Source organism: Felis catus, chromosome D1, assembly GCF_018350175.1.
Source record: "Felis catus isolate Fca126 chromosome D1, F.catus_Fca126_mat1.0, whole genome shotgun sequence".
NCBI lineage: Eukaryota > Metazoa > Chordata > Mammalia > Carnivora > Felidae > Felis > Felis catus.
The window spans coordinates 54,666,885-54,692,138 of NC_058377.1; the positions used below are offsets into that span (position 1 = coordinate 54,666,885).

General features: G+C 38.6%; 1 protein-coding gene across 5 annotated transcripts in view; it reads left to right on the forward strand.

The window, feature by feature from the left end:
* The window catches only part of RSF1 (remodeling and spacing factor 1), a 156,552-nt gene extending 144,090 nt beyond the window's left edge, over window positions 1–12,462 (forward strand). For all 5 annotated transcript variants that reach the window (XM_003992690.6, XM_019811757.3, XM_045038684.1 and 2 more), the window contains 5 exons: window positions 696–763; window positions 1,978–2,185; window positions 3,683–3,903; window positions 6,728–6,916; window positions 9,915–12,462. In XM_003992690.6, coding sequence (XP_003992739.3) covers window positions 696–763; window positions 1,978–2,185; window positions 3,683–3,903; window positions 6,728–6,916; window positions 9,915–10,477 — 1,249 coding nt within the window. In that variant the 3' untranslated portion in view covers window positions 10,478–12,462. The remainder of the gene's footprint in view (window positions 1–695; window positions 764–1,977; window positions 2,186–3,682; window positions 3,904–6,727; window positions 6,917–9,914) is intronic.
* The last annotated feature ends 12,792 nt before the right edge of the window (window positions 12,463–25,254 follow it).

The following is a 25,254-nucleotide window of genomic DNA, read 5'->3' on the forward strand; positions in this document are numbered from 1 at the left end:
TTACATTTATAAATGGTTGAATAAGAACCAAAAGAAGAAAATCGTATGATAATTACATGAAATTCAAATCACAGTGTCCATAAATGAAGTTATATTGGAATACATCCACATTTATTCACTTGTGTTACCTGTGGCTGCTTTTGCATTCCAGTGGCCGAGTTGAGTAGTTGGAACAGAGACTGTATAGGCTACAGAGCTTAAAGTATTTACTGTCTGGGTCTTTACAAAAATATTTGCCTGATGCCTGGTATAAATGATCTTTGAAAATGAATTAGATACCAATCTACAAAAGAAATTGAGGTTAATAGGAGTGAGGCGATGTAGTCTAAGTTACATAATTCCAAAGTGGCAGAGAGCATTTTTATTTTTTTATTTTTATTTAAAAAAAATTTTTTTAACATTTATTTAGTTTTGAGAGACAGAGCAGAAGCAGGGGAGGGGCAGAGAGAGAGGGAGACACAGAAGCAGAAGCAGGCTCCAGGCTCTAAGCTGTCAGCACAGAGCCTGATGCAGGGCTCGAACTCACAAACGGTGAGATCATGACCTGAGCCGAAGTTGGACGCCTAACCGACTGAGCCACCCAGGTGCCCCCAGAGAGCATTTTTATATGAAGGCCTTTCTCACTTCAGAGGCAACTCTCCTAACCTATATACCAGGACAGATTGTGATGTGATTGTTGTCATCAAATATTTCAGATTTGATGAATTTGATGAAGCAATTGATGAAGCCATAGAAGATGATATCAAAGAAGCTGATGGAGGAGGTATGTGTTTTTCATTCCCTCTTTTTTGTATGACTAGACCAATAAGTTAAAATGTCCTGATTAGGAGCACCTGGCTGGCTCAGTCAGTAGAGCATGCAACTCGTGAGTTCAAGCCCCATGTTGGGTGTAGAGATTACTTTAAAAAAAAAAAAAAAAAAAAAAAAAGGCCCTGATTAAAGCAGTAAGCACTTTTTTTTATATTCTCCCCAGTGTGTATCATGATCACTACTGATGTTAAATGTCTGAGATTTAAAATAATTTGTGGACATAGTGTCAGTGTGTAGACTCAGGTTTTACTAATTATTTTTCAAGTAGTTTTTTGATCTGATATAAAACAGTAAATGTTCCTCTGTAGATTAAAAAATGTACTTCTGCATCTAAATAGAAAACCCAATTAAACTTTCTTGTTGTCTTTCTATGTCTAGATCACTACTGCTACAAAATCTTAAAAATTATGGACAAATCAGAATCGAAATGATTTCTATAAATCAACCTTTTAAAAATCAATGTATCAATTTTGTAGTCTCTATAAGTGACATAAAAATAGAAGGATTTGAAGGTAATTTATTGAAAGAACAGCATAGAGATTTACCAATGCTCTGAAAACTCTGGAGAGGATTAATATGAAGTAGGCTGTCTTTAGTGGACTGAAAAAGTCACCAGCTTTTCCAGGGCTCTGCACCTTATTGACAGCTTTGCTACGGATTCTCACTTTTTCTGTCCTGCAAACACAGTTAAAAGAAAACGGATTGGTCTCTTTCTAAAGCCCTGTCCAAAAGACAACTTTGAAGAAGAGATTCTTGAGTGATTGCTACTAGGTATGAGGTTTCTTTAGAAGTCAATGAAAATGTTCTGGAATTTGTTCGTGGTGATGGTTGCACAACTTTGTGACTGTACTGGAAACCTCTGAAATATACACTTTAAAAAGGTGGATAGTATAGTATATGAATTATATCAATTTTTTTTTCAAATTTTTTTTTTAAAAAGAAGTGAACTTCTTCATAGGATAAACAAATGCAAAATTCTCTTGTTGAGAGCTCTGTCGGCTGAAGTTGTGAGAAAAGTGCTTATTTGTAGGAAAAAAACAAATGAGCTCCTAAGCATGAACAAGGACAGCCTCTACATAGTAAAGAGAAGATTTAATAAACATACAGTTGTCTCTCTTCCTCCCTCTCTCTATTCCCTTTAACCCTCTCCCCCAACCCTGAACCCAGGAGCCGGCCGAGGAAAGGATATCTCCACCATCACAGGTCACCGTGGGAAAGACATCTCCACTATTTTGGATGAAGAAAGAAAAGAAAATAAACGACCTCAGAGGGCAGCTGCTGCACGCCGGAAGAAACGCCGGCGACTAAATGACCTGGACAGTGACAGTAACCTGGATGAAGAAGAGAGTGAGGATGAATTCAAGATCAGTGATGGGTGCGTGGTTTGCTAGCAGATCCCAGTCCCTAGATACAGGCCTAAATGGGGCTAACAGAGAAGCTCAGCCATGCTGTGGTGGGACTTGTGTTCTTCATGCACATGGATAATGTCTTTTTATTTTCAAACTATTTAAAACAGATTCAAGAATGCTGATCTTTGGTTCTTTTTAGCAAAACAAAGTAGGCTTATGATTGTTTAATATGCAAAATTGTGTTGACATTTTATTAACTGCAATCAAACATTCATTTGCTGTGTATCTCTGCCACCTTCCAGCAACATGTCCAGGAGAGGTTCCTGGACCTCAAATGTGAGAAATAGACAAGCAAAGGTAATTAGATACTATTGTCTGATGACCCACAGAGGTTTTGGTCAGGGCAGGTAATCCAGTATGGAAGATCAGGAAAGATTTTCCTGCAGAACAAGAAACAACGTAGTTTCTCCTCTCAGATTGTTAGTGGAAGAAACAAACATACAAACCACAAAAAGTCATTCAGTGTGTGATTGTTACTAAAAAATATAGGTAAAGCCTAAGGGTACAAAGGAAGAGTCCAATAAATTCAGGGAGTTCAAGGAAAGCCTGGGAGTAGAAATAGAGCTTGATCTGAAATTTGAAGAATGAAAAACTGGGCAAATCAGTGAGTTTGAGATTGAAAGCATCCTATGAGAAGTCATGTGTCCAAGGCAGCAAGACATAAAACATCATGGAATATTTAGGAAACTCCTGGTATGTCAGGGTAGCAAGAACATGGGGAAGAAGAAGTAAAGAGTGCCCTGCTGGAGATGTGACGAAGAGATAAAAAGGGCCCAGATGATGGAGTGATTTGTTAGTCATGCATAGGAATTCAGACTCTTACCCTGAAGATGATGATAAAAGCCCACTGATTGGCATTTTAACAGCAGACTAATGAGGTTTATGTTTCAGAAGACTTCATCTTGGCCTTCATTTGGAGGATATATGGAGGGGAAATGAATCTAGAGACTAGAGAGACTCCCTGGAGAATTGCTGTAGTGATTTAGTGGGAGATGATTGCCTAAACAAGGAAGAGGGATCTGGTTTGAGATAATATCTTTAAGAGGTCAACTCAAGGAAGAGTTAATAATTTGTTAGATGTGAGAAATTAAAAGGGAGAAATTAGGAAAAATACCAGGTTTTTGGTTTGAGTTACTGGATAGGTAATAGTACCAAATACAAGGCTAGGAGACACAAGAGAGGAATAGGTTAGGAAATAATGAGTTCTCTTTGGAACATGTTGAATTTAAGGTATGAGAGGGACATTCCAAGAGGCCAAAGTAATTTATAGTATGAAAATCAGCATCAGTTCATCTTAACGCCTCCTAAGAAAAGAATAGATGGTAAAACCTTTCTCCATTTTATTAACAGACAAATTGATAACAATTACCCAGGTATTTTACATTAACCATTACTTAAACGATTCACTGCACTTGGTAGAATTTGAACTCAGAATCTTAATTCATCTGGTTTCTCTTGAACAGATCTCAAGATGAGTTTGTTGTATCTGATGAAAACCCAGATGAGAGTGAAGAAGACCCACCGTCTAATGATGACAGCGACACTGATTTCTGTAGCCGAAGACTGAGGCGACATCCTTCCCGGCCAATGAGGCAAAGCAGGCGTTTGCGGAGAAAGACCCCAAAGAAAAAGTACTCTGATGATGATGAAGAGGAGGAGTCTGAAGAGAATAGTAGAGACTCTGGTAAAAAAAAAAAAAAAAAATTGTGTTCTCATCACACCAACTCAGTAAATTCTTATGATTTCTGGAGTTAAGAGTCCTTAAGATAAAACTCCATTCAACTGTAATATAAGCTTTCTGATGAAACTTTGAATTCTCTTCTTATGATTTAGTAACTAAATTTTTCACAGAAAGCACATAAAGCATATCTAAGAAAATGAATACAGATGGATATGTTAACCGCATACCAAATTCATTTAAGATTGTGATGAATTCTTCTGGCGCAAAGTGTTTCCATGCCTAGACTTATCTTCATAGTGTCTCTTTAGAATCATTCTCAAATAAGGTGAGAACATTTTACTCATATATCTAGCAGTTGGGAAGAGAAGGATCACCAGTTATTGCTAACATTTAAATCTCTATCAGTGATTCATTCATTTTTATAAATTAGCAGTAGTTGATGTTCTTATATTTTATGCTTATCCCTGTTAACTGATTAAATAGTGACCAGTACAGTAGCTAAAAGAACAGATATGAGTCCTTTTTTTTTGTAGAATTGGCAGATAGGTAGCTGTCATCTCACTGAGGAAGTGTCACAACCAGGAAGAAGTATTACATCCTTGACCTGGCCGGGCTTGTGGGCTTTTCTGTTTCATACATCTTTTTTTCTAAACCTCTTGAGTAAATGGAGACATCTTGCCTCTTTATCAGTGATTATTTCCTAAGAACAAGGACATTTTCAAACATAACCACAGTATAATTATCAAAATCAGACATTTTAACATTGATATATGGCTATTATCTAATTAACAGTATACATTCAGATTTCATCAGGTGTCCCAATATTACCCTTTATATCATTTTTTTTTCCTAGTCCAGGGTCAAATCCAGGAGTACACATTGCATTTATTCATGTCTCTAGTCTCCTTTAATCTAGAATATTCCTCAAACTTTGTCTTTATTGATCTCCACAGTTTTGAAGAATACACAGTAGTTAATTTGTAAAATGTTCCTCAGTCTAGAGTATTTTTTTTTCCTTGTGATTAGATTCAGTGTACACATTTTTCAGCAAGAATATCACAGAGCTAATATGTGTTCTCCAGGTCTCCATTATTTTTCCCTTTATAATTAACAGTAATTAGTAGGAAGGCATTTTTGAGACCTTATATATCCCATTTCTTTTCAGATGTTTTACTCATAGTTTTAGCATTCATTGATGATTTCCTAGCTCCATCACTCTTTTTACCTTTATTATTTGGTGTTCTGTAAGAAAGCACTTTCCCCTCTTCTCCATATATTTATTTCTTTATATCAGTATGTACTTGTGGATTCTTACTTTAGTCTGTGGATGTAATATGTTACCATCACTATGCTGGTTCAGTTTGTCCCAGATTTGGCCAGTAGGACTCCTTCAAACTAACTAGTTTGCCATTTTGAAGCCAATTTGGAATTTGTTAGCACTCCTAAAAAACAGCTCTAACACAGTGTCATGGTCGTGTTTACTTATCAGAGATGGTAAGGACAGTGCTATTTAGCTACACTTTGGAAGTTTCTCCCTGTGCTATAGCTAGCAGATTTTATTTCCATGTGGAAAAAAGCCAAAAATATAACTCCAGTTCTATACTTCTTTAGAACAGTCTCATCTAGGATTAGATGGTTTAATCTGTGCAGTACATTCTGAAATTATTTAATCTGTGCCATACATCTGTACATACAGGAACAGCAGATTATCTTGAGGCAGAATAGTAACTGCCACCAAGAAGAGCAGCCATGTGGCTGACTGAGTAGCTCTAGGTTGAATGAGATATGGATCATATAAAACATCTTTTCATCTCAACCATTGGCTGCTAACAGGATACATTAATGAGGTTGGGCATTAAAGACCCTTATGCACTTATTCATACTGTTAGAAGGAAAATAAGAGACTTATAGGGACTCCTGGCTGGCTCATTAGGTAGAGAGTATGACTTTTGGTCACAGGGTTGTGAGTCCAAGCCCCATGTTAGGCGTGAAGCCTGCTTTTTTTTTTTTTTTTTTTTTTTTTTCGTTTATTTATTTTTGAGACAGAGAGAAACAGCATGAACGGGGGAGGGTCAGAGAGAGGGAGACACAGAATCTGAAACAGGCTCCAGGCTCTGAGCTGTCAGCACAGAGCCCGACGTGGGGCTCAAACTCACGGACCGTGAGATCATGACCTGAGCCGAAGTTGGCCACTCAACCAACTGAGCCACCCAGGCGCCCCAAGCCTGCTTTTAAAAAGAGAGAGATTTATTGGGGTGCCTGGGGTGGCCCAGTCAGTTGAGCATCCAGCTTTGGCCCAGGTCATGATCTCGTAGTTCTTGGGTTTGAACCCTACATCAGGCTCCCTGATATCAGCCTGTTCAGCACAGAGTCCGCTTCAGATCCTCTGTTCCTCTCTCTTTGCCCCTCCCCACACTTGTGCTCTCCCAAAGATAAATATTTAAAAAGAGAGAGGAGGGGCACCTGGGTGCCTCATTCAGTTAAGCGTCCGACTTTAGCTCAGGTCATGATCGCACAGTCTATGAGTTTGAGCCCCGCTTGGGATTCTGTGCTGACAGCTCAGAACCTGGAACCTGCTTTGGATTCTGTGTCTCCCTCTCTCTCTGCCCCAACCCCACTTGCGCTCTGTTGTCGTCTCTCTCAAAAATAAACATTAAAAAAAGAGAGAGGACTTACAATAACTGATTGATTTTTAAAATGTTACTACTGAACCTTAATAGCTTTATATTTTTATAACCTAAGCTAATTACATTTCTATTTAATAGACTTAAATTTTGTACTCGACTTCTTTTTCCTTTTTTCTTTTTTTTTTTTTTTTTTTTAACAGAAAGTGATTTTAGCGATGATTTTAGTGATGATTTTGTAGAAACTCGGCGAAGGCGGTCAAGGAGGAATCAGAAAAGACAAATTAACTACAAAGAAGATTCCGAAAGTGATGGTTCCCAGAAGAGTTTACGACGTGGTAAAGAAATCAGACGAGTTCACAAGCGCAGGCTTTCCAGCTCAGAGAGTGAAGGTAAGGAGTAGATCTCCAGTTTACAGAAGTTTGCACAAGGCAGAAGTAGAAGCTATAAAGTAAGGATTACAGTTCTGTACCATTTCATAGAAATTCAATATAGCCACTCAGATCTTTGAGACAAAACCCGTTATTTTTTTGCTGGGTCACTTTTTATACTTTAAATAAATGATACTTGATAAGATACCAATTTTTAACATCTCCATTGTAATAATTAAATTTTTCATTGAAATAGAAGAGTCTCAGAAAATTATCTGAGCAAGATTTCTTTGGCTCCGCTAATTATTCACAGCCCTCATTTTGAAATAACCTTCTGTGCCCTGAATAACTAAAGAGCTTCAGATACAGGTTTTTGCTGTCTTTCCACCCTGACCATGAACTTCAGTGGTAACTTTTATTTCTTAATAGTTTTTGCTGTGCTTTAGAGCAGCAGTGTAGGAAAAGTTCTAAAATATGAATTTGTGATATCCATTTAGTCTTATGGTTATTCCAGAGTGCTTCCCAAGTTCATTTTAAATTATTCCAATACCTATGCCCCTTTCTGCTTTGATTTATTTAATTCTCCATTATTTATCACCTATTTTGAAGATTTCAAAGATCCTTATCCATTAAGTTTGAGCCCAAGTCAGGAAAGAAAGGGAAAAAAAGTTTGGACATGAGAGGCTAAAGAAAGGAGGTAAACATCTGATTGTGTATATTTTTCTTCATGTGTCATTAAAGACAAACATAAATTCAGTAATTCAACTTTAGAAAACACTTACTGCACTAGTCACTGTTATAGGCACTGGGACCAGAAGAGTGAACAGCCAAAACATCTCACTCCCGTGTGTAACTCTTCTTTTAATTAGGGGCAGAGACAATGAACAAGACAAATAAGTAGAACCTGTCTTATATTACGTGGCAATAAATGCTGTGGAGAAGAATAAAGGAGGAAGGGAAGTTGGGAGAGTAGCTGGGATCTCAGGGTACCATACGAACGCCTCGCTAAGAAGACCACATTTGAGTCAAGACCTGACAAAATGTCAGGTGTGTGTCCTGCATTTATCTGAAAGAAGAGTGATATAGTCAGAGCAACTAATGTGAAGGGCTGGAGGCAAGTCTGTGCCTGACTTGTTGAGGGAACAAAGTCAGGGTGGTTGAAGGAGAATGAGTGAAGGGTAGAATAGCTTGAGATGATACAGAGATCAGCGGGGTAGTCTGCCAACTATGGCCCACCTGTTTGTATAAATAAAGACTTTGTAAATCAAGTTTTATTGGAACAGCCACACCCATTGTTTCTCACATGTTATCTGTGGCTTCTTTTGTGTAAAGTTGAGTAGTTGTAATAGAGACTGTAGGGCCTGCCCCTTACAAAAAATAAAAATAAAAATTGCCAACCCTTGATGAGGAACAGTGCCATGCGGTTGAACTTTCTGCAGTGATGGAAATATTCTGTATCTGTGCTCTTCAGTATAGTAGCCACTGGCCTCATGTGGCTTTTGAGCACCTGAAATGTGACTGGTTTAACTAAGGAACTAAATTTTTAATTTTTATTTTATTTAAATTTAAAATAGCCACATGTGATTACTGGCTACCATATTGGATAGTACAGTAGGCCATTGTATAGTATAGACTTAAGATTTTATTCTGTGTGAGAGCAGAAGTAATTGGAGGAGTTTGAGCAGAGCAGTGATTTGTGTTTTAATTTGCTATGGTAGCTGTGAAATGAATAAATTTAAGGGGACAAGGACAGAATCTAGGAGACCAGTTAATAGGCCAGGTGAGAGATGATGGTGGGTGAGACTAGGGCAGCAGTAGTAAAGGGGTGAAAAGCAGTCAGATAATGGATATGTTTTGGAGGTAGACTCAAAGGATATATTGTTGGGTTTGATGGCAGAAAGAAAGCAATCAAAAGATGACTGGGTGATTGCAGTAGAGTTGCCAGTAACTAAGATGGTGGAGACCAGAACAGTTCAGGTTTGAGGCAGAGGTTTAGGACCTTAGTTCTGGACACGTTAGGTTTCAGATGCCTGTCTAGAAATTGCACATAGGGATACCTGGGTGGCTCAGTCAGTTAAGCATCCAACTCTTGATCTTAGCTTAGGTCTTGATCTCAGAGTCATGAGTTTAAGCCTCATGTTGGGCTCCACACTGGGTCTGAAGCTTACTTTAAAATTAATTAATTAATTAATTAATTAATTAAAAAATTCCAGGGGCGCCTGGGTGGCGCAGTCGGTTAAGCGTCTGACTTCAGCCAGGTCACGATCTCGCGGTCCGTGAGTTCGAGCCCCGCGTCGGGCTCTGGGCTGATGGCTCAGAGCCTGGAGCCTGTTTCTGATTCTGTGTCTCCCTCTCTCTCTGCCCCTCCCCCATTCATGCTCTGTCTCTCTCTGTCCCAAAAAATAAATAAATGTTGAAAAAAAAAATTTTTTAAATTCCAGCATAGATGTTGAGTAGGCAGGTTGATACATGAGTGTGGAATTTAGAGGTTGCCTAAAACAAATATGAGAGTCATCAGCATATAGATGCAAAGCTGTGAGATTAGATGAGGCCACCAAGATGTAGGTACAGAAAAAGGAAAGAAGACCTTTCAGGACTATCAAGGACATTTAATAACATGAGTTAGGAGTTGTTAGCACAGTGTTTCAGATGCCCAGAGTTGGGTGCTCAGTTTAATCTTTACTTATCAGTTTGTTTACATGACTCCATAATTTGAGGGCTAGTGGATAGTAATTTCTCCGTTTGTTACCCCCCCGCCATCTCCATTTAATTTAAGGGCCATGATTAAGTTATCTGGTTCTCCTCTTTTCCTAAAATCTTAAAAAGCACACTGTGGATCATACCATGGATTGTTATAGACCTGTGAGGAGAGAGAAACCAGGGCAGGTTTGAAGGGAAATACAGATTTATGAGCAAGTTTGAAAGCAGGACATGGGCTGACTATGGGGAGGAAAAGGAGAATTACTTAAATCTGTTATGGTTAACTGTGTCGATGGCTTAAATGTGCTGTTTATTCTAGAGAGCTATATGTCCAAGAACTCTGAAGATGATGAGCTAGCTAAAGAATCAAAGCGGTCAGTTCGAAAGCGGGGTCGAAGCACAGATGAATATTCAGAAGCAGATGAGGAAGAAGGCAAACCATCCCGAAAACGGCTACACCGGATCGAGACAGATGAGGAGGAGAGTTGTGACAACGCTCATGGAGATGCAGATCAGCCTGCCCGTGACAACCAGCCCAGGGTCCTGCCCTCAGAACAAGAGAGCACCAAGAAGCCCTACCGGATAGACAGTGATGAGGAAGAGGACTTTGAAAATGTAGGCAAAGTGGGGAGCCCTTTGGACTATAGCTTAGTGGACTTGCCTTCCACCAATGGACAGAGTCCTGGCAAAGCCATTGAGAACTTGATTGGCAAGCCAACTGAGAAGCCTCAGACCCCCAAGGACAACAGCACAGCCAGTGCAAGCCTGGCCCCCAATGGGACAAGTGGTGGGCAGGAGGCAGGGGCACCAGAAGAGGAGGAAGATGAGCTTTTAAGAGTGACTGACCTTGTTGATTATGTCTGTAATAGTGAACAGTTATAAGACTTCTTTTCCATTTTTGTGCTAATTTATTCCACGGTAGCTCTCACACCAGCGGGCCAGTTATTAAAAGCTGTTTTATTTTTCCTAGAAAACTCCACTACAGAATGACTTTTTAGAAGAAAAATTTCAACAAACCCTGAAGTCTTTCTGTGAAGTGACCAGTTTTGAACTTTGAAGATAAATAATTGCTGTAAATTCCTTTTGATTTTCTTTTTCCAAGTTCATGGTCCTTGGTAATTTCATTCATGGAAAAAATCTTATTATAATAACAACAAAGATTTGTATATTTTTGACTTTATATTTCCTGAGCTCTCCTGACTTTGTGAAAAAGGGTGGATAAGAATGCATTCCGAATCTGTGAGGGCCCAAAACAGAATTAGGGGTGGGAGAAGGCACTTGTGCTTTAGCTTTTTCATATTAAATATATATTATATTTAAACATTCATGGCATAGATGATGATTAACAGACTGTTTAAAAGTTCAAGTCTGTGTTGTTGCAGTTTGAGAACTGTAGATAACATCATACATACATCATTTAGTAACAGCATCCATGATATCAGCTTGTTTACTATCAGAGATAACCACACTTAATAAAGAAGAGATGGAGAAAGTACCATCATTAAAAACTCTAACCTGAGTTTCTGTTATAGCGGAGTTCCTTGTTTAAAAAAAAAATCATCTGAAAAACATTTGTACAGTAAGATGTATAATGAAGCTTTGACAACCAGATTGTGCTAGCAGCAAATTTTTTTTAAACAGCTTTATGCAGTGGTGATGAGGTGGCCTCTAATCTAATATACTATCAATGAAGAGTTATTAGTGATATAAATGTGGTCTTTCTTTAGGCCCAGGTGGACTGTAAACTTTGCAGATAGTGTAACTCTGGTCTTCTGGCCACTTAATATTTAAATATCTGAAATAGCCCATTTTGAAAGAAATACATCTATACATAACATACATGAAGAGATGCTAAGCTGACAGCGGTATTTTAGCACATTTGAAATGGGGAAAGGATTTTCAGGTGAATTTTAACTGGTCTATTCTTGCCCTTAGTATCTACTTCAAATTGAAGTCTACAAACAAAGCAGTTCCTTTGGGAGGTTTTTAGTTTGAGTTTTAGCATGTATGTGTGTGTATATGTGTGTGTGTATGTGTGTGCATTGGAATTTCCTATCTGCCTGGATATATTAGCAGGGTTTGAATGTAGTTTTGGCCTTTGGCCATTAGACTTCTATTAAAATTCATTAATAGTCACATGACCAACAGAGTTGATTGAGAACCGCCAATATACTTAATAGGCATGACATCCATTTCAAACATCTCAATGCTTTAATGAAAGATGAGCCCTTTGTTTCAAGAAAAAAGGGGTTTATAACTAAATATCTAACATGTAATTGACACTAAAATATGAACTTTGTCTTATTACTGTTACAGCTGTAAAATTTCAGGCAGAGCCATAAATAACATTGTATAAAGTGTAGCACTTGTGATTAAACCTTGCCTGTCAAATTCTGAAACCTTCAGCCATTACTTCTGTGAATACTTTTGCCCCGGGATTTGGGTTTTTCTGTTCCAGTGTTGTGTCTGTTGCCGGCAACAGACACACATATCTGCTGCTGGCCCAAGGAACTTTGTTAATTTTTCTTTCCAAATTAAGCATTATATGTGCTAGTCAGTGTATAGTAAAGCACTTCTCTTTTTTATTATTAAAAAGCTGGCATTAGACTTGCATTATAAATACCTCTCTAGAAACTTTATACTCCTTTTCCTTCCTCAACAGGTGTTGCCCTGAAGTCTTATCTTTTGGCCTTGAAAGTTTATAGCTGTTGTTTTTCATTTGTTGGTTCTTTTGTTTGTTTTGTTTTGTTTCACTTTAGTTCTGTAGTACCTGCCCATTAATATTTTTGCTTTGATTCTAGCAATGTATATGTATCTGTATAAAAAATAAAATAATGAAAGCAGCCTAAAAATAGGATGCACCAATAGCATGTGGTTCCAAGCAAGTTGTGATTTTTATTTTGAGACAATGTTCCACTGGAAGGGAGGGAAGGGCTTAACATTTACAGACAGTAGAGCAGGGTTATGTAAGGAACCATACTCACTTACCAGGCCTCGTTTCTAGCCAGGTTTGTTCATTTATTTGAAAGTCAGTTAAGAATGTTAGCCTTTTTAACTGTCTAACAGGCAGGCAATACAAGAATTCCTACTAGTGCAAGGTAAGTGGTTAGAATGTGCAGGTGGCCTCCCCTGCCATTCTTCCTCTACCATTTTCGTCCTGCAGCTGGGTAAAGCCACTACCGTGTAGAAATTCCCATGTACCCTGTCTCTACCTCTGGACACACCAGCTCCTGCTTCCACCACTCTATAGTTAAGCAAGCGATAAGAAGTGTTCGATGGGTAGATTATTTATTTTACAGGATGCCTAATGTGAAATAAGGAGTTATTTTTACCCTTCTGCAGAGTAAAAGGTCATCGTTAGAGCAAAGACTGAGTATTCAATTTAGCATAGTTCCACTGACATGGGTTATGATACCACTTTTGCTGCCTATTAATTTACTGAACTTGAATTAAATGTTTGTGAACTTGATAGTGAATGTCTGCCTGCTAACCTTACATTCTGATTAAGCCAATTAACTGTTTCATCTACAAAGACTGCAGAAGCCTCTGATACTTATAAGTTATTATGCAGACAGATTAATTGTGGGCAGTTAAATGTTGAACAGTTCAAAAACAGTTCTGCTGCTTGGTGACTAGATTTAGTCCCTCATGGAGTCTTGTGTTCACTGAAATGTTACCTGAACATGCTTTGAAGAAGTTAAAAAAAAATGTTAGGAAAAAGTCATTGTTCTGTATCCAAAGATATAATTCAGTCATTAGGAACTGGACAGAGTATAAGCAAGCGGCTCATTTGAGTTTAGAACATCCTGGATCCTTAGAGTACTAACCACGGATTTAGATTCATCATAGCTGCTATATAATAGAGCCCTTTAATACTATCATCTTTTTTAAATACAGATGGACTCCCAGTGTCAAACTCCACAATCTATAGCGCGTGTATTAAGGGGAGATGCTGTTTAGTACTCAGGATATTTCGTTTGCAATTTCCGTAAAGGTTTGAAAACTAGCCAAATTTTCACAAAGCAGAAGCTTTCAAGTAAAATATATGAAAGGAAATCAGACTGAAAATACACATTTTGGTTTTGTAGACTTGTGTTGACAAAATAGTGTTTAGTGTAAAACATTCTCCGTTGTTGGCACATTATTAGAGAATGATGGCAGAGAGATTTTCAAGAGTATACCTGATAATACTGAGGTTGGGTTTCCTTGACACATCTCTTTCCAGCTGGTCAAGGTTGCAGATGCAGAGAAGAAAGAGGAGTTGCATTTAGAATAAATTCATGTCTACTGATAGTCTTTTTTTTTTTTTTTAATATGACCTGCCAAAGAACCAAGGACTTCGAATGCTAAAGACGTTGTTGAAAAAAACAATTTTTAAACAAGTTAATTTTAAAAGGATATTATAAGCTCCAGTTTTCACTTTTGGGTTGATAGGACCCATCCCTATTATAATATGCATTTGAACAAAGTATACGTATTAAAAATATATATAGGCGTGTACTTATTTAGAGGTAAAATGGTGGGGAAATGTTACCGATTTTTAAATGGGATTGATGGAATTTACTTTGTCATAAAGAATGCCTTTTTAGCTTATGTTTGTGGGGTTAAGAGTTGTTAACCATTAGCTAGTTCTACCATATGACTGAAAGGAACACAGTGAATCTGTAAGTCTAATATTTAGAAAAAGTGAACTGTACCCTTCAACAACACAGTGGAACAGGTCCATGATTGCCTCACAGCTATAGAACACGTATTCAAAGACCCAGATCTTTTTTTTAATAGAATATACATACATGTATGTATATATATATATATATAAGTTAATATGTATATACATACTTTAGATGTTAGCAGAAATGAGAAGTGAGTTTCAAATCATTAATTGACATTGTAAAAAGACATAAGACAAATAATTGTAACTGATGTGGAATTATGAACATTTAATTGCAGAAAGTCTAGAGAAACATAGCGAAGTTTCTCTTCTTGGTTTGACATTCTAAAAAAATATTCCTGGTTCTCTAAGAAGTAAGAATGCCAAGACTGCATATCTGCTGTAATCTATCTAGTCCTCTGCTTAATATTGTTCTTAAACTTTGTTAGAATAAAATCCATTCCTATTTTATCCACCATTCCCAGTGTGTACCTGTAAACCTACTTTGGAAGTGGCAATTCATCTGCTGATTTTATTATTTTTATACCAATCCTGAAAGACAAGGCCCTTTGCTATCAATGTATTTAAGCTGGGTTATTATATGTACACTTAATAGTCTGTTTTTGAAATATTTCACTTCAACTTAAATGATAATTTAACATTTTTTGAGTGCCAAGAATTGCTAAGTAACTATGTAACATATACTGAGGAGTCATTCCCCAGCAAGCAAGCAGTCTTCATAAGCCAAACTGTAGTGTGCTTGGTATATAACCACTTTAGATTGTAAACTCAATGCTTCTTTTTTTACTCAGATAAACCCTCTCAGAAATTGGTTAGAATAGGGTGACATGAATGGATTTTGTCCTTCATTCTGGTCATGTAAGCTCAATTTTTTTTTTCATTTTATATTTACACCATTTCTTTCTGGAAAATGCTGCAAACCCCAATTCTGGCACATTGTCATTTCAGTTAAGGAAAATGTTATTTTAATTTTAATAATTTTTATGATATAACTATCCTATGCATAAGTTATATGAGAGGGCATAACAAATTATTAGATGAGTAGAAATTAATTAAGCTCCTTAGACATTTTGAATGAGAAAAAAACGTTTAAAGGAACTACATTTGTGTTTTTTGCCAAACCGGTACAAGCTAGTAAATGCACTAAGGACCGAGTGACCTGCCTTGTTCATTTTGCCACTGGATGATGTAAGTTAAGAATGGAATTGTTAACCCTAATTATATATTTTCTTGACTTTCATCGCTTTCTAAAGAAACCTAATTTAAGTGTTTGGGGTTTTGTTTGACCTGTATTTATTGAGTTCTGGTCATAGACCCGGAGCTGCCTGTCATGCTTATGGATGGCCAGAACAGTCATTGGGATACTTAATGGCTCAAGGCCTTCTGAATCATTTAACTTATTTTGTATGTTGCAAAAAAAAAAAAAAAAAGTTTATTTTGCTTGAGAGTCACATTTTTTATATAACTGTACAGCTTTTAAGGGTTGGGAGGTGGAAAAATACCCTAAAATAGGATGTAGATTTTTACAATTGTGTTTATGCTAGAACATCTACAGGTGCATTATGTAATTAAACCTAAAATTGTTTAAAAATTTGTGCCATGGTCTTTTTCATTTTCCTGCCCTTTAGCAGAGTTGGTGCATGTCAATACTGCTATGTGGACAAGCCTTGAAATTAGGCTAATAACCCTTGTCTCCAAAGCTTTAAGAACATTGCATGAAAATTATACACAAACACATATACACATACACATATACACACACACAAGTAGACATGCACACACAGATCTAGTTTAGTGTAAATGAATTTTCAATTTCAGAACAGCTATCATAGCCTCAATTTGGCAGTTAACAGCATATTATAGTGCGTGGTTTTCGTGATGCCTAACTAGGGTATTCTCAATGTTGGTCTGGTGTTTTGTTCTCTTAGCAAAGTAGCTTCTTGATAATGGTATCTGAATTGTAGCTTGCCCAAACCCGTCAGGAGGTTCTGTGTACACCTTCAAAGGGACTGTCCCGTGCTGGGATGGGTGGAGTGGGTTGGGGCAAAGCTCGGTTTCTTTTCAATCTGTAAAAGAAGGAAAACCTAGAATTGTTTGATTTGGTGGTTATTCAGTAGACTTAATTCCACAGGAATATTTATCTGCTGGAAGGGATATCAGATTAAATTCCAATTCTCTCCACATTTGATGAAACTTACTTTTGAAATCTTGTAGAGTTGCTGATTCTAGCATTCTTTTACATGGCACATTTTACCACAACTTTCATTAAGACACCAGTACTTTTTGCTATCTGATAATTTTACCATTCTAATAACTCACCTTTATAGCACAAATGTATTCTCATAAAGAATTAAGTTCGTCTAGGTGTGTGTCATAATTTCTATCTAAACTACCTTACTCTATCATCAGCTAACATGGGGTTGTCGGTTTCTTTGCTATCATCATCCATTCAGAGGTGATGCCTGGGAATCATGAATTTCTAGGTGAAGAATACAAATTCCAGATAAGAATTTGTAAATGGTATATGTTAAATTTTCGTTTTGGTTTTAAAGTAATAGTAGCTGGGATTCGGGGAGCGTTTGATCAAAATGCCTCTTGGATTTTCAGACATGCTTATATGAAATGCTTTATTTTCCTATGCATAAAAAAAAATTATTCCTGGAATAGGTTCTCAGAATGCTTTATTTTGTTTCTAGGAGATGAGAGCTAAAGCAGAAGCTCCGAGATTAGCATAATACTGTTGAGAGGTAATCAGGAACGTGCTGTTTTAGTCAAATAGGGGAAACTGACGTGCTCTCTGCCACATATAATGTACTGCATGTGTGTGTGGGTGGGGGGGAGATTTGAAAACTGGAAATGTGATTCCAATAATGCACAAAGTAAATTTTGTGCATAGAAAATATGGGAATTCCTGGTAGCTTAAAGCTTCAGGGGTTAACTGCAGTGTATGAACACCTAGTGTGTTAGAATTGCAGTGCATAGTTGTTTAAATATAATATTCCTTGTAAGTGACAACCAAAATATGTTGTGGCTGGTGCCAATTATTTTTTGTTAATGAAATGTTCAATGTCTCACTACAGTCTGATCAGAACTCTTGGTGTTATAAGCCAGGCCTAAAGCTATTTTATAGCTCTTGGCCTAATTGTGTAACTTTTTCTTTCAAAATGTTTTATTATAATACTTCTGTCATTTCTTTCACTTAATATATGTCAATTGTCATAATAAAAAATTTAAATAATTTGATGTATTTAGCATGATGTGTTTGCAGACTTAGTTTATTTTAAACTTCGTGGCACATAAAAAGTTAAGAATTTTCAATAACACTTGATGAAGGCTGAAAATTTTTGTCATCTAAGGAACAGGTGAATTGTTCTCTACTATCTAGAAAGTAAATTTACAAATATCAATTTCCCCAAAGTAATTTTTTTTGAGAGAGAGAGAGAGAATCCCAAAAGGGGCAGAGAGAGGGAGGGAGAGAGAGAGGGAGAGAAATGTGGGGCTCACCTGAAGGGGGGGGCGGGGACTCATGCTCACCTGATGGAGGACTCAAACTCATGAACCGTGAGATCATGACCTGAGCTGAAGTCAGATGCTTAACAACTGAGCCACCCAGGTGCCCCCCCAGAGTAATTTTTAAAGCTGTATGCCAGCTAGGTGAATTATAGGTATTAGGAGGCCATCTATCGAAAGAGTTCCATCTTTAGCCTCTGGAGAACTGACACATTAGAGAGGCCTTGGACTTGTTCTGTGTGGTACTCTGGGAGCACAGAACTAGACCAGAGGGCAAAAGCCATAAGGCAAAAGCTTTCATTTATTCTGTGGGAAATTTTTTTACAGAGTTCTGTAATAATAACTTTGGGAGTGAATTTTCACCAGTAGGGGATGTTTGGGTTTCAGCTGCACTGTCACTTGGCAGGAGTGTAACAGTTGAACACATGTGAAAAGTGGTTAGACCAGATGACTTGAAGGGGCTCTTCCAACAATCCTGAGTATGAGTCTCCTCTACAAATGTTGATTTGATAAATTTTCCTAATTAATTCTCGGGTATAGCAAGATTGCCAGTGAATGGTGAACTCTCTCTCTCTTTTTTCTTTTTCTTTTTTTTTAGCAACTAGTGGAATTCATCATTATTTACAATTCTGATTAAAAATACTGATTAACTGGGGCACCTGGCTAGCTGAGGTGGAACATGCAACTCTTGATCTTGGGGTATGAATTCAAGCTCTACTTTGGGCACAGAGATTACTTTAAAAAATTACTGAGCAATTTTTAGGTAAAGCAGTTTTTAAATCAGAATTTCACGTAATGGAATGAAAGATGATCTATGCTGGCAAGAAATGACCAGCTGCAATGTTTCTCAGTGGTTTATTTGAAAATTTCACTTAAACACAATCAGTTAAGTGGAGGTGACAGTGCTGTGGCAGCCTTGAGAGAATTTAAAGGAGTCTACTGGAGTCTACTGAATCCAGAGAATGGCTATCAGCCCACACCTCTTTCGGATTATGAGACCAGAGGATGTAGAAGAGTTCTTGTCTTTAAAACCAAGAATTGGGGCGCCTGGGTGGCACAGTCGGTTAAGCGTCCGACTTCAGCCAGGTCATGATCTCGCGGTCCGGGAGTTCAAGCCCTGCGTCAGGCTCTGGGCCGATGGCTCAGAGCCTGGAGCCTGTTTCCGATTCTATGTCTCCCTCTCTCTCTCTGCCCCTCCCCTGTTCGTGCTCTGTCTCTCTCTGTCCCAAAAATAAATAAACGTTGAAAAAAAAATTTTTTTTTAATTAAAAAAAAAACAAAACAAGAATTGGTGTACTATGCTGGGACCATTTAGTACAGGCACAATTATAAAAAATAATGAGAATATTCTAGTGAAGCTAAATTAAGTGTTGGGTGAAATGAATGCCTGTCTCATTTTGACTCGTTAATGACTTTTCATGAGCTCTTTAAGGACCTACAAGTCTAAATGAAAATCGAAGAGAAAGAACACTCTAAGGGGATGTGACCTAATATTTGCAGCATTATTTTAGAACATAAAGTCATATCCAAATGAAAGGTTAACTAGGAACCTACTAGTTCACAGTATAGGCCACTTATAGCTTCCTTGTTGTTCCTCTTGCCCGTTTCAGAGCTACTTTATCCACACTAAGCACTCGTCCTTCTCTCCAGCATGTCTCCAAGGAGGAGGCATCTCCTGTTTTTGTCACATCCCTTCTGTGTCCCTCATCTGGCCCCTTCCCTCTTGCCTCCTACGGGTCCTCACATCTCAGTGCTCTCTCTCTGATCTCCACCTCTCTATACTCCTTTCTATACAAACCTCTATCCTGGAAAACAGAAGTACCACCCTGTCTTCCATCCACTCTGCCTCTCAGTTATTTCTTATTTGACTGCCAGTCTTTAAAACAAACAGATTATAGAAATGTTAAACTATATTTGAAGACTCACTGAAATGTCAGAAATTCCTAAAAGAAACTCTGGGAAATCAGCAGGCTTCGCAGCAGCATACTTGAACTCCAACATTAGGAACAACTGTTACAGGTAGCTGAAACTTAAAACAGGGGAGATGTTCTTGCTTTTCCCTGCAATTGTTTTGTATCTTTCTGTTGAAATGTCCATTTTCTTTTCTCTTTGGCATTACTGCCTTCTAGTAGGATACCACTAATTGCACCATGGACTCATGCAATCAAATAGCTCTTACTCTGTTAAAAAAAAAAAAAAAAAAAAAAGAGGAAGCACTTGATTAATGATGTTAGAACCTGATTAGAACCTGTGCTGTCTCTAGTTTAAAGTAAATTTTCTAGGGGTGCCTGGGTGGCTCAGTCGGTTAAGCGGCCGAGTTCGGCTCAGGTCAGGATCTCGCGGTCTGTGAGTTCGAGCCCCGCGTCGGGCTCTATGCTGACAGCTCAGAGCCTGGAGCCTGTTTCAGATTCTGTGTCTCCCTCTCTCTGACCCTCCCCGTTCATGCTCTGTCTCTCTTTTTATTACTAAAAAGTAATAGTTTAATTACTATTAAACAATAGTAATTGTTTTTCCATCTACTGTTTGAACTTAAAATAGGCAAGGGCTATCTGCTCTCAATCCTCAATGCCTAGCAAAATGCCTTATATATTTAATTCATTTAAAAATAAATCTCACTTCTCTGGGGCACTTGGGTGGCTCAGTCGGTTGAGCATCGACTTTGGCTCAGGTCATGATCTCACAGTTCGTGGGTTCGAGCCCCGCATCGGGCTCTGTGCTGACAGCTCAGAGTCTGGAGCCTGCTTCTGATTCTGTGTCTCCCTCTTTCTCTGCCTTTCCCCCACTTGCACTCTGTCCGTCTCTCTCTCAAAAATAAATTTAAAAGAACATTAAAAAAAATTTTTTAAATAAAAATAAATCTCACTTATTCACCTAATCACAGGTAGAAGCGGTATTGTTACCATTTTACAGTTGAGAAAACCAAGGCTCACAGATTAAGTATTTTTCTAAGATTATTCTATTACACTTCTTTTAATGCAAAGGCATAGATAATAACCCCACTAAGCTTGCATGTTTATAAGAAAGCACTTAGCCTCACTGTTTCTTGGGTAAGAAGTTACTAGTCATCCCAACGAGCCATTTCAGGTTTCTGTCTGAAAACCATTAACAACAGAGAAGGCCAATTCTCTTAAGTCCTAGAGTTTCTCCCATTATTAGCCTTTTTAAATAAAGTTTTTTCCTTTACTGGTAATTTATATATGCTTATAGTAGACAGAGAAGAGTAAGAAAAATTAAATAGTCACATCGCCACCACTCAGAAATAACCACTCAAAATGTTAGTGCATTTCTCTTCGGTATTTTTTATTTGCAGATTAAAAAAAATTAAGATCTTTCTGAATAAAGGTCCTTCATAATAAATTAGTCAGTTTATAGAACCAAATAAAACACCCCATTATCTCTAAAAGCCAGATGACCCAGGCATGCGGGAAGCTTTAACAATAAAGAGCACACTCTGCTCCTTGGTCAGCAGCAGCCCTGAGGGGACATGGAAGGTTTTCAGTAGAGAAAGGCAATGGCAGCTGAGGACCCCGCCTCACCGGCCCTAGACCCTAATAGGTTAGTTTGAAACTCATTGTTTCTTAAATTGCTACCTCTGGTCAGCAGATCTCTGCCACCGAATGTTGTAACATGAGCTGCTTTCTTCAGTTTAGGTCACTTTTTCATTCAGACTCATTCTGGCATCCGAAACAATATGAAGTGATGCCCTGTGTGATTTCTACTAGCTATACATTTAAAAGAGGGACCTTAGTGGTTTGTTAAAAAAAGGGCATCACTGCCTGAACTCACTTCCTGGGCCTGTTCCAAGATTTCCCATCTTCCCTGATAATCCTTGCCCTGCAAGTGAAGGACAAAGAAGGAAACTGAAATGAACCTTACAACCTTAATGTTAACCTTCTTCTGAAAACCCTATACACGGTGGGAGACTATGTTGCCTGGTACCTTGGTGTGTAAGCAATAGGAGTTGTGAAGCATTATTAAGCGGATTAACTTCTTAAACCATATGTTCGAAAAATCAATGGGATAGGAGCAATTCCTATTTTTTGGGTTTTTTTTGGGGGGTTTTTTGTTTTTTTTTTTTTTTAAGAGAGACAGAGCGAGTTGGGGAGGGGCAGAGAGAGAGAGAGAGAGAGAGAGAGACAGAATCTGAAGCAGGCTCCAGGCTCTCAGCTGTGTCAGCATACAGCCCAATGCAGGACTTGAGCTCACGAGCCATGAGATCATGACCTGAGCCGAAGTCGGATGCTTAACTGATTAAGCCACCTGGGTGCCCCAGAAGCAATTATTTCATTTTATTTTATTATTATTAATAATGTTTATTTACTTTTTTTAAAAAAACTTTTTAAAAAATGTTTATTTATTTTTGACAGAGAGAGAGAGACAAAGCATGAGCAGGGGAGGGGCAGAGAGAGAGGGAGACACAGAATCGGGAGCAGGCTCCAGGCTCTGAGCTGTCAGCACAGAGCCTGACGAGGGACTCGAACTCACAAACCGTGAGATCATGACCTGAGCCGAAGTCAGTTGCTCAACTGACTGAACCACCCAGGTACCCCTGTTTGTTTATTTACTTTTTGAGAGAGTGAGAGACAGAGTGGGGGGGGGGGGGGTGGGGGAGCGGCAGAAAGAGAAAGACACACAGAATGTGAAGCAGGCTCCAGGCTCTGAGCTATCATCACAGAGCCCAATGCAGATCTTGAACTCATGAACCGAGAGATCATGACCTGAGCCGAAGTTAGACGCTTAGCTGACTGAGCCACCCAGGTGCCCCTGGAGCAATTCCTTTTAAAGTTAAAAGCCCATGATAGGTGTCACAACAAATGTAAGTACCTGGGCTAGCACAGAATACAAAATCACTACTCTGTTTTCTCACTTTATGATTTTTACTTTCTCTGTAGTTTTTTTTCCTGATTCATGTTTTTTCTTCATCTATTTAATTTTACTTATCTTTCTGTTTATTTACATTCATCACCCATTACCTTGTAAAAGTTAACTTTTGCTCACATGTGGCATTGTCCATGTATGTTAACAGAGACCTTCTCAAATTCTTCAATTCAGGAATATCACCATAGCGTGTATCGTACCCTCTCCTCCAACCACCCCCTCCCCTGCCAAAAGAAACCCAAAACAGTGAAGTATAATTTTCTGAGAGTGGAAAGGTGCCTTAAGTCATGGTAAGAGGCAAGAAAGCTAAGTTGAGTGCAAGTACAGGGCAGTCAGCTAGGCTCATACATCATCCCACCGCTGGTTTAGCAAATTGTTACAGATTTGAGGGATAATTGGTGGCAAGTCATTCATGAATGCCAAGGGCTTGCTATATACATGGCCCTTCCCAGCCCATCTTGGCCGACTTTCCAGCCCCACCATGCCATCATGTGCCACACACAAATTCTTGCAGTTCATCAAACATTACATGCTCCTTCCTATCTTTGTGCAATGAAATGGAATTACCTCTACGTATGCTTTTCTTTATCTTTGAACTCCTCATCCTCAAGACGCAACTCAAACATCATGTTCTCCTAGAAGTTCTCTGGATTCTCACGAAGGGCAATCCCACGGTACTTGGTGCAGACTTCAATACAGCACCTACCACATGAGAATATAATTCTTATGTCTCTTCCTCAAAGACTAGGAGGCCTCTGGGTTCAGCAAACAGTTTGGATGCTCTTATAGTGGCTTAAGACAGAGAGGACCTGAATGCACAATAGTGGAGGAGAAATGAGGGGTCAGATTCATGAGACAGGAGTTAAGAGGTGACAGAACTTGGTTGATTGGAGGCAGTAAAATGAAGTGTGCAGGCTTTGCTGCCCAACAGCATAGATTGTAAATCAAGCTCTGCCACTTAGTAGGTATAGACTTGGGCAAGTTACTTCATCCTGATTTGTTTTCTTATCTGTAAAACAGGAATCATGATAGTATATATTTCCTAGGGCTGCTATGAAGACTGATACACATAAATTGCTTGGAACAGTGAGTACCTATCATACAGTAAGCCCTCCATAAATGTCAGTTGCTGTTTTTGTTCCTATTATAATTAATAATTATAAATTATAATTAATTATTATTACTGAATATGAAGAGTGAGGGAGAATAAGGTCATACGGATAGGTTCAAGGTTTCTAACTTGAGCACCTAAACGTAAGGTGGTATTTTTCCATATAATAAGACGCTAGAGAAACAGCAGAGTTGAATGAGAAGATGGTAAATTCAAATTTTTATTGATACTATTTTTTTTTTAATTTTTTTTTTAACGTTTATGTATTTTTGAGACAGAGAGAGACAGAGCATGAATGGGGGAGGGTCAGAGAGAGAGGGAGACACAAAATCTGAAACAGGCTCCAGGCTCTGAGCTGCCAGCACAGAGCCCGACGCGGGGCTCGAACTCACAGACAGTGAGATCATGACCTGAGCCGAAGTCGGCCGCTTAACCGACTGAGCCACCCAGGCGCCCCTATTGATACTATTTTTAAGAGCAATTTTAGGTTCACAACAAAATTGAGCAGATGGTACACAGATTTCCCAGTACTCCCCCAGTCATGCCTCACCTCCCTCATTATCAACATTCCCCACCACAGACGTACATTTGTTGCAACCGATGAACTCACACTGAGACACATCATTGTCAATCAAAGTCCATAGTTTACAAGTTCAATTTCTGATAAGCTGAATGAGAAGGGTCTGTGGAACCCCCAAATGGAGATGTCTAGCAGGCTGCAGGATGTAAAAGTCTATAGTTGAAGAGAGTTTTGGGATGGAGATAGAGATTGGGGAGTTACCTACACAGGGTAGTTCAAACCATGGGCATGGGTAAGTTTGCCAACTCAAGTGTATAAGGAGAAGCACAGTGACTAAAGTCTATTCAAGGTTCTTTCTCACTTCTCTTTAGCTAATCTATCAGTTATTGCTAAAACTTAGTGACTTAAAATAACAAATATTATCTCACAGTTTCTGTGGGTCAAGAACCTGGACCATTTAGCTGGGTGTTTCTGCCTCAAAGTCTCTCCCAAAGCTGTAGTCAAGGTGGCAGCCAAGGGTGCAGGTATTCCATGGCAGATAATACTACAAAGTTCATTTATAAAGAAAAAGAGGGCCACCTGGGTGGCTCAGTCAGTTAAGCATCCAACTTCAGCTCATGTCATGATCTCACAGTTGGTGAGTTTGAGCCCCGCATCGGGCTCTCTGCTGTCAGCATGGAGCCTGCTTCGGATCCTCTGTCCTCCTCTTTCTTTGTCCCTTGCCTGCTTGTGTTTTCTCTCTCTCTCTCTCTCTCTCTCTCTCTCTCTCTCTCTCTCTCTCAAAAATAAATATTAAAAAAAAAAAGAAAGAAAAAAGAAAAAGAAAAACCCAGCAGACCCTACCTGTTGTCACTCTCTGTAACTTCCAAGGCTAGGTTAGAAGAGGCATGCAGCTTCTATCAGTCTCTTTCTTGGGACTCTCCACTTCAAATCCCAGCTACCATGCTGTGAGGAAGCTCAGGCCCCAT